The following is an 8694-nucleotide window of genomic DNA, read 5'->3' as shown; positions in this document are numbered from 1 at the left end:
GGGGGGCCAGGGAGAACTGAGATGATGTGACCTTCTCTCTTCCCCCTGGTTCTGGGCTTGGGCACACCTCCAACTCTGTAAAGGTGACAGTGAGTCTCTCAGCCCGGAGCTAAAAGAGAAGGAATTCAGTGTTCCCCCAGGCTTCTTGGGAAAGATGTCCTCTGCCTGGAAGGCAGGAAGAGTACAACAGGGTCCTGGGAAAGGGAAGAAAAAAGTGACCAACCCTCCAGCTCAGAAGGGGAGTGAAGAAAGGGAGTGGATTGCAGAGGTTGTTGCCAGTCTGGGAGACCTAGTACTGCTTGGCCAAGGAAGTCTTGGCTGGTGGAAAAACCTGGCTTGATGTGGCCCCAGGGAAGTGAGTTGGACTGGGGGCGGAGATTGCTCTGATGTGGGAAGCAGAACTGAGCAGAGCTTTTTTTTTTTTTTTCCTTTGAGAGTTTTTAACTATCTGAACCATAGACTTGACACCACCCCCATCACCCCCATGGCACTTAAAAAGAAAAACATTCACTTCCCATTCTGCACCAACCTCAGTTTCCCTGTTGTGGAAAGAAAACAATCAGAGAGGCACTTACCAATACCCATCTAGGAGCGGGTTGTGGGGGTCACAATCTAGGAAAAGGCAAGAGATGAGGGAGGGGATTGAAATAGTCCTGGCGTTTTATTTTTCAGATCCAATGCTTTTCTTTTCACTGACTCCTCATCCCATATTATTCCTCAATGGCCCTTCTAGCATAAGGATCACAAAAAAATTGCCCCCTCCTCCCAATCTATTACCTAGACCGGCACTCCTTACTAGCTAGAAGCTGCCAAGCAGCTGGCTGGGAAAGAAAAGCGAGAGGGCTCCTCCGGGAATGGGTAGCGAGAAAGGTGGCGTCTCTTAACGTCTCTTAACGGATTTAACCTCCTACCCTGAGTTCCACGACGCCACTCCCTCCCTCCAAAGACTGGGAGGGCGCCTCCATTTTTGTTTTGGGGCGGAAGGGCAGGGTCTTCTGGATAGAAGGGGTCAAAGGAAACGGTCATTGTCACCTGGGAGGGGGAGGAGGTACAGTCCTCCTCTTTCCCTCAGTCTGCACCCCTTGCACGCCACCCCCACCTTCAAGGGGTCTCCCCCCCCTTGTTGCTAAGGCCCAGGCCGTCATCCCAGCAACAGCCTCAGTCATGTGACCGGCAATGGCGGCGCTGACGAGAGGTAGGTGAGCCCGGCGCCCCCACACCCACCGCGCGCCCCCCCGGACCCGCTTGCACCCCCCCATGCGCTCTCCCGCTGCCCCTGTGCCCCCTCCTCTGCCTCTTTCCTCCATGCGGGGCTCCGGGGACCCATTCCACGCCTGGTGGATCCTCTTTCTGTTATCCTCCAGCTTTGGCCTCCATTTGGGGGTTTTGGGGACTGCGATCGGGCCGACATGCACCCACACCCAGTGGTGGGGCTCCGAGGGGCTCCGCGAGACGGAGACGTGGGGAGTTGGTTCCGGGTCGGGTCTTGCAGGAGGTCGTGGGGGGAGGGGTGGAGCAGCCTCAGAGGATGCCCCCAGGGACCCTTGCCCTTCCCTGCTGCCCCTTCCACCAGTCCCACCAGTCCTGGAGGGAGGGACTGTCCCCGTGTCCTGCCTGGGTTGCCCCAGAGGAATCTAGAGACCCAGCATAAACTGTGGCCCCGCCTCCCTTTTCTGTGCCAGCAGGACTTAGAGCTAAGGACACCTAGGTCCTGGGTTCCCTCTGATGAGGGGTGGAGGGTGTTCTACCTGGATAGACAGTATGAGCTGAGGCTCTAGGGTTCCAGTTTCACTTTCTGAATCTCGAGGTGCATCTGGCCTTGAGGGGTCTATGATAGAGACAAACGGAGAGCCGCTCCCCTTGGGATCAGTAAAGGAATTGAGGTCATACTCATGGCCCCTCTTTCTATTTGAGCTGCATTTGGAGGTGGTGTAGGTGCTGAACGTGGCCAGACTCAGGGGAAACATCAGACTCCTCCAGCAGAGCCCCACCCCTCCCTAAATGCAGACTAGGTTGCTGAGGGGCTTGCACTTCCTGTGCTGGGTTTAAAAGGTGACAGTGAGAACTTTGTTATTGCAGGGGCTGCTGCCACTTAGTTTGCATTCCAAACAGACTTCAGCAGAAGGGACTGGTTTGGCTCTTANTCTGATTAGATTAACCTGGTACAGGGAGCTTCTGGAATATTTTGGTGATAAAAACACTGCCTGAATGTCTTTCTACTGAAGAAAAATCTCACTTAAATCAATGAGCAAGGAATAAATGAAAGACCGTCTTTGGTTTATCCAATAAATAATTGAATGTCTGTTATTACTAGGACCTGTGTTAGGCAGTGGAGAAAGAAATGAATGAAATGGTCGTGGCCCTTGAGGATCTATCTCTTGATCTAATGGCAGAAGCCAGTAAGCTAGCCTTAGCACATGGCAAAATGTGTGCAATAGTAGAAGTAGATACAGAATGTTCTGGGGGTGCCGAGGAAGAGCATCCCAACTCACTAGGGGGAGGAGGTACACTTGGGAAGCTCAAAGAGAGTTTTTTAGAGGGAATATCATAGGAGTTGATTCTTGAAAAGCTGGTAGGGACTAACCATTGGACAATGTGGAAGAGAGCATCCTAGGCAAAGAAAAAGTGCACTTGTAAAGGCACAGAAGCATAAGAGAACTTGGTGTTAGGGAACTGCAAGAAATTCAATGTGACTGAGATATGGTATCACAGAAAAATAGTTAGGCAGATGCCAGATTGTGAAGGGTTTTATAAGCAACACAAAGAGTTTGGACTTTATCCTGAAGATGATTTGCAAGGGAGTGATATGTATGTTATTTAGAAATATCCCTGAGACAGCATTTTAGAGAATGGACTGGAGGATGAGGGGATATTGGGAGTGGAGATACCAGTTAGAAGGTACTTGTAATAGTCTAGGTGAGAAATGACAGGGCCTGGAGGAGCAGTAGCAATGGAGATGGAAAGGAAGACCTAGGAGAATTGTGGGAATTAAGGCAAAGGTGCCTCTGAATTCTTGGTTAGGGATAACTGGGGGCCCATTCACCAACAGTTGGGAAGCAGAAAAAGAAACAGGTTTTTGGAGGAAGACATTTCTGGTTTAGACATTTTCAGTTTGGGGTTTCTGCAGTTCATATTGATATCAATGTCCAGTAAGTGGTTGGGGAATGGAGATCAGGAAAGACAATTAGAGTAGGAGTCTAGATTTGAGAGTTATAGGTGAAGAGGTAGTAATTAAAGCCATAAGTATAGATAAGATTTTTGAGGCAGCTGGTTGGCTCAGGTGGTTGGAGTAAGGACTCATAGCACCAGCGTTGCCGGTTCAATTCCCACATGGGCCAAGGAGCTGTGCCCTCCACAACTATATTGAGGACAGCTACTTGACCTGGAGCTGATGGGTCCTGGAAAAAAACACTGTTCCCCAATAAAATTTCTTTAAAAAAAGAAAAAGAAAAAAAATAGTTAAGATTATTGAAGGGAAGTGTGGAGTAAAATGAAAAGAAGGTTGAGGACAAAACCTTAAGGAGCAACTAGAGAAAAGAGCCCTTAAAGGAGACTTAAGAGTCAATGGATGCTTTTCATTATTTATGCCCTACTTCATTCCATACAGGGTTTGAGGACAGAGAGGAGGGGAATCAGAAGAGTGGTCTAATGAGAGCTGAGGGTGAAGAGAGCTTTAAGGAGAGGAGACTGGTCAGTAGTATCAAGTGTTCAGTTGACATATGACAATGACTAGATACTCATTGGATTTGGCAACTGAGGGATTTGGGGAGGGAGGATTAGAGAGATTTCAGAGGAGAAATGAGGGTCTAAATCTGATTTCACTGGTTTGAGGTGTGAATAAGAGATCGGAGGTGGATTAATTGCTGACTACTTTTCTGAGCAGGTTGGCTATGAAGAGAAATAGGCAGCAATACTGAAGGAGAGAGAGATGGTAGCATTGAAAGAGGAATAATTATGTAAGAATCCAAATTATAGGCCATCATGCAAACATTTTTACTAGGGGAATCTAGCCCACCAAGAAACATTGGTCTAGATAAAATCAGTTCGTTGATAAACATATGTAATTTCTAATCCTGGCTCTGTGACCATCTGCATATAAAGAGGGTCTAAAATAAGGATAATAACACCTACATTCCTCATCTCAAAGAATGATAACTATGAAATGAGAGAAGGCACTTTAAAATTGAGCCAGTATGCAAATGAATTCATCAGAGGAGATGAGGATTCAGAAACTGCAGGGATAACCAAGGGCATCTTTAGAAAGCTCCCGCCATTTTTGACCTTCTTGTAGTCTCTCTACTTGAAGTTTTCTGCCCACTCAAGAGTGGTAGTGTTTGAATGTCCATCCCTGGGCTGTTTGTGTATCTGCTGCTCAGCCTCCCCCGATTCCTTCCTCCCTTCTGCCCCAGTACATTGTGAAGTGCCATGGCAACACGCTGCTGCCCCAGTTCCTGGGGATGTACCGAGTTAGCGTGGACAATGAAGACAGCTACATGCTTGTGATGCGCAACATGTTTAGCCACCGTCTTCCTGTGCACAGGAAGTATGACCTCAAGGTAAGGAGAGGATAGCTAGGGTGGAGGGGGAGGCTCTTGATAGCCTGAGAGTGGGAAAGGGCTCGGGAAGGCACTGGATGATTCATTTTAAAGGAAAGAAGGCTATGGGTTTGAGTACTTGTCTTAGGCGCTAGATGTTGACTGTTCTTTAAGCCACTTCTGCTGACTTGGTCTTTGGATTTCTCTCAACAGGGCTCTCTAGTGTCCCGGGAAGCCACCGATAAGGAAAAGGTGATGTAATTTTAGGGTGAGGGATAGGGGAGGGATAAAGATGAAAGGGATCTTCTTAGGATAAAGAGGCAGGGATTACCAGCTATTTATTCTTATCTTAAACCCCTGACAAGAAGAAAGATGTAAACTTGTACCAATCCAGGGACTGTGTGGAAGGGGCAGTGGGAACAGCTACTTTGTGACTAGCATGGGTTATTACATTTGGAAGGTTTGGGGATGCGTGAGGATGTCAGACTTGAAAAGCAAAATGCTTACCTTCCACCTCCCACTCTGGGCTCTTCTAGGCAAGCAGCTATTTTTGCTTAAGAAGAAGAAAAGTTGGCATTGAAGGCCCCGATGAAAACCATAAGCAGAAAGTAGTGAGCTGTGACTTGGGGTACAGCTGCAGTGAGTGAGTCTGGGGAAGCCACTGGAAGTGAGAACAGACTCTGGGCCAGCATCCCAGTGTGGAGTCAGATGAGAAAGGGGCTGTAGGAGCTCTCTCTTAGAGCCCACTGAGTTAGAGACAGAGCCCTAGAGAGAGCAGGGTTCTCCAAGACCTTGGGGGAAGGGATAGATTCCCAAGATGTCCCTTTACTTATTCTCAGGTGAAAGAATTGCCCACTCTTAAGGATATGGACTTTCTTAACAAGAACCAGAAAGTTTATATTGGTGAAGAGGAGAAGAAAGTATTTCTAGACAAGCTAAAGAGAGATGTGGAGGTGATGATTGGGTGCTGTGGGAAATGGCTTTGTTTCCTTTTTTTGCTTCCCTTGGGGCAGTTGTCTCTCCATTCACAATATGAGGGAACTCCTCCCCTTTATTCTTTGGGTTCTCTGCATATCGGGGAGTTGAGTATAAGACATGAAAACCCCCTAGAGGTTACCCATGGAGGAGGTGGCTGGAATGAACAAAAAGGGTAACCAGGACATTTTGGTACTCAAGGACAATGGTGTACTCCCAACCCTCAATTTTTATACTTCCTTTCCCCAGGAGGGCCTCAGAAATTCAAGGGTGGGGGTATAAGGGTGGCACCTGGGAATGGGGAGGGAGACCTGGAGTGTCTGATTTGTCGGTGGGTCTCAGTTCCTCGTGCAGCTGAAGATCATGGACTACAGCCTTCTGCTAGGCATCCACGACATTGTTCGGGGCTCTGAACCAGAGGAGGAGGGGCCTGTGCGGGAGGAGGAGTCAGAGGGGGATGGGGACTGTGGCCTGACGGGACCTCCAGCTCTGGTGGGCTCCTATGGCACCTCCCCTGAGGGTATAGGTGGCTACATCCATTCCCATCGGCCCCTGGGACCTGGAGAATTTGAATCCTTCATTGATGTCTACGCCATCCGGAGTGCTGAGGGTGAGAGAGATCCTGGAAATTTTGAGGTGGGGACGGTGGTCCTTGGGGGATGGAGACCAGGGTAGCGAGTGGAGAGCCCAGTTAGCTTTTCAGAACAGATCTGACTGGTTCCTGGGGAGAGGAAATTGGGACTGTACTTGTTCTTCATTGCTGGTTACTCTCCCCAGGGGCCCCTCAGAAGGAGGTGTATTTCATGGGCCTCATTGATATCCTGACACAGTATGATGCCAAGAAGAAAGCAGCTCATGCAGCCAAAACTGTCAAGCACGGGGTGAGGGTTCCCCAGGGCCTTTCCTTTCCTGTCTTGACTTGACTATTCTTTGGGAAGAGAACCTCTTGTGCTAGAGCAATGGCGGGGCAAAAGGATGCAGGGTTGGGTATGGAAATAATGTGGAGTGGAATGGAGGATGGGAAATGGGAAAGAGTGATGGGGTGAACTGACACGATGTTTCATATCTCTTCTCACAGGCTGGGGCAGAGATATCTACTGTCCATCCTGAGCAGTATGCTAAGCGATTCCTGGATTTTATTACCAACATCTTTGCCTGAGACTCACTCCATGGTGACTGCTACTTTATGTTCAAGGTGGTGGGGTTCTGAGAGGCTTGGGGGAATTGTGGATATTCTGGCTACTACTTCTTCTCTTCCTCTTTGCTAAGTTCAGGCTACAGGCTCCTTTCATCCAGATAACTCCATTTTGTTGAGTAGGATTTTCGTGGCCCTCAGAAATACATCATCCTTTCTCCCCTTTGTCCAGTTTTCCTTCCTCTCCTTCAAGAAGTCTGCTTGCTTCATTAGAGTGTAACTGTTGACTCTCTCCCAAGTGCCTTGATCTTTGTAAAATGTCCTGTTGTTTCTATAATATAGGAGGAGCTGGGGGAAGGGGGTTGTTTGCCATCTTCAGGACATGACTGGACAGATGGACCTGGCTCAAGCAACTACTCTGGATGCACTTTGCTGTGTGGGATGAACTAAGAGTATCTGAATTTTGCTGATAACTTTATAGAACTCACTATGGAATGCTTCCTTCTGGTAGGCACTGCGATGGAAGACTTCCATGACTACAGATAATGGGTGCAGGAACGCACACATATGATGGGATATGGCCAGTTTTACACACACTAGTGGGGTGGAGAGTGGTCAGCAGGCTGGCACCTCATGCAGGTGGGACCTAAGAGGACTCTTGTGATTATGCAGGAAACTGGAGAAGGTCTCTGTCAAGGATTGACTATTCTCCAATCTTTTCCCTCACCCCACTTCCACCTCCACCCCTGTACTTGTGGGTACAGGAGCCCAGAGATGGATGGCCAAAGTGTTCAAGCCTAGGTGGAAGGTGTTTGACTTTTGCTGCTCTTCCCCAGGATCTCACACCCCTCCTGGCACTGGAACCCTTCGGTGGGGGTGTGGCCAGTTCTGGAGGCTGGGAGGATGGGCCAGGGGTATAAGGTTGATTCTGCATGTTAAATTTCCCTTCTTCATGGCTAGCCATCCCTGAGGTTTTATTCCCAGGAGAAGGGACTATTTCTACCTGGGTCAACCCTGGCCGTTTCAAGAGGACGGAGGTCTCAATTACGGGAACCTTCTCTGGAGGTGTGTGCCTAGCATACTTCCTTCCCTCAGCCATTCTCAAACCCTTTTCCCAGTTGGATTTATTATTCTGTTCTCTTCTGTCCCGTCTTATACTGCTACTGTGTTTCCCAGGGGACAGATGGCCTTCTGTGTCATCTTCACTCTCCACCCCCAGAGAGGAGTCAGAGCCATAACTCAATCACCCGGCCCCCCTCCAAAGATAGTCGAGTTGGTGCGTGATATTCTCAGAATGTAGAAGACCATCATGAGCCCAGATAGCGTCCTCCCCTCCCGCCAATGCCTTTGGGGCTAAAGCAGCCATTCTTGCTATCCTCCGTACCCCTTGAGGCTTCTACATTTTTTTTTTTAAACACAAAGATGGGCACCAGCAACTGGCCTATGGGGATACAAAGATTCTTTGCTCTGTATCTGGTTGAACTGATTTGTCTCACAAGAAGTCATGCGCTCCACCTTGTGCTCCAAAGAAAGTAACAAGAAGAGTCCCCACTTAAGGATTGGAGCCCCTATGATACCTTTCTGTCTGGAGCCTGATGGATTCTTTTCATTCCAACCTTCTTTCCCCTGTTGAATGCAATAAAACTCCATGACACCAGCAACTGTTCTTTAGAAATGGGTTTTCTGACCATGTGGCTGATATATCATGAGCAGTATGGTCTTCATTTGTTGCTTCTGATTTTCATCTTTTTTCTTTTAATTAATACAAAAGATCTTGTGTACTCCCATTGCTGTCACTATATAGAAATTAAATTATTGAATCCAAATTCCTTCACAGAAATGCCTCTTTTTCCCTCCCCCCCCTTTCTAAGGAAGCCTGTGCTTAGGGGTACAGGGACCAGGTAAAGAATTCTGATCTTTAAGGTATTAGCCCCCTAACTAAGGGTGTGAGTTTCCAGATGGATGGCTGTAAACTTAAAAGTTTGTGAGGATTGTGCATGGGAATGAAAACTTATTCTCCAACTTTGTGGCAGTTCAGCTATAGGGGGG

At 48.2% G+C, this 8694-nt stretch overlaps 2 protein-coding genes across 9 annotated transcripts in view; both read left to right on the top strand.

Annotated features, from left to right (window-relative positions):
* The window catches only part of PIP4K2C (phosphatidylinositol-5-phosphate 4-kinase type 2 gamma), a 20001-nt gene extending 11530 nt beyond the window's left edge, over window positions 1–8471 (top strand). Inside the window, exons 5-11 of one of the 3 annotated variants that reach the window (XM_019657649.1) lie at window positions 4410–4556; window positions 4749–4787; window positions 5375–5488; window positions 5853–6120; window positions 6288–6391; window positions 6589–6682; window positions 6988–8471. In XM_019657649.1, coding sequence (XP_019513194.1) covers window positions 4410–4556; window positions 4749–4787; window positions 5375–5488; window positions 5853–6120; window positions 6288–6391; window positions 6589–6669 — 753 coding nt within the window. In that variant the 3' untranslated portion in view covers window positions 6670–6682; window positions 6988–8471. Of the gene's footprint in view, window positions 1–4409; window positions 4557–4748; window positions 4788–5374; window positions 5489–5852; window positions 6121–6287; window positions 6392–6588 lie in introns of all 3 variants that reach the window. The other 2 variants (XM_019657648.1, XM_019657651.1) reach the window with 2 other exon arrangements.
* Window positions 29–8694, top strand: part of DTX3 (deltex E3 ubiquitin ligase 3) — a 14825-nt gene continuing 6159 nt past the window's right edge. For 2 of the 6 annotated variants that reach the window (XM_019657652.1, XM_019657653.1), the window contains exon 1: window positions 29–1195. The gene's annotated coding sequence lies outside the window, so the exon portion shown is untranslated. The remainder of the gene's footprint in view (window positions 1196–8694) is intronic. The other 4 variants (XM_019657654.1, XM_019657655.1, XM_019657656.1 and 1 more) reach the window with 4 other exon arrangements.

This window comes from Hipposideros armiger, unplaced genomic scaffold (assembly GCF_001890085.2).
Source record: "Hipposideros armiger isolate ML-2016 unplaced genomic scaffold, ASM189008v1 scaffold_277, whole genome shotgun sequence".
Taxonomy (NCBI): Eukaryota; Metazoa; Chordata; class Mammalia; order Chiroptera; family Hipposideridae; genus Hipposideros; species Hipposideros armiger.
This window is presented reverse-complemented; position numbering and strand designations above follow the sequence as displayed.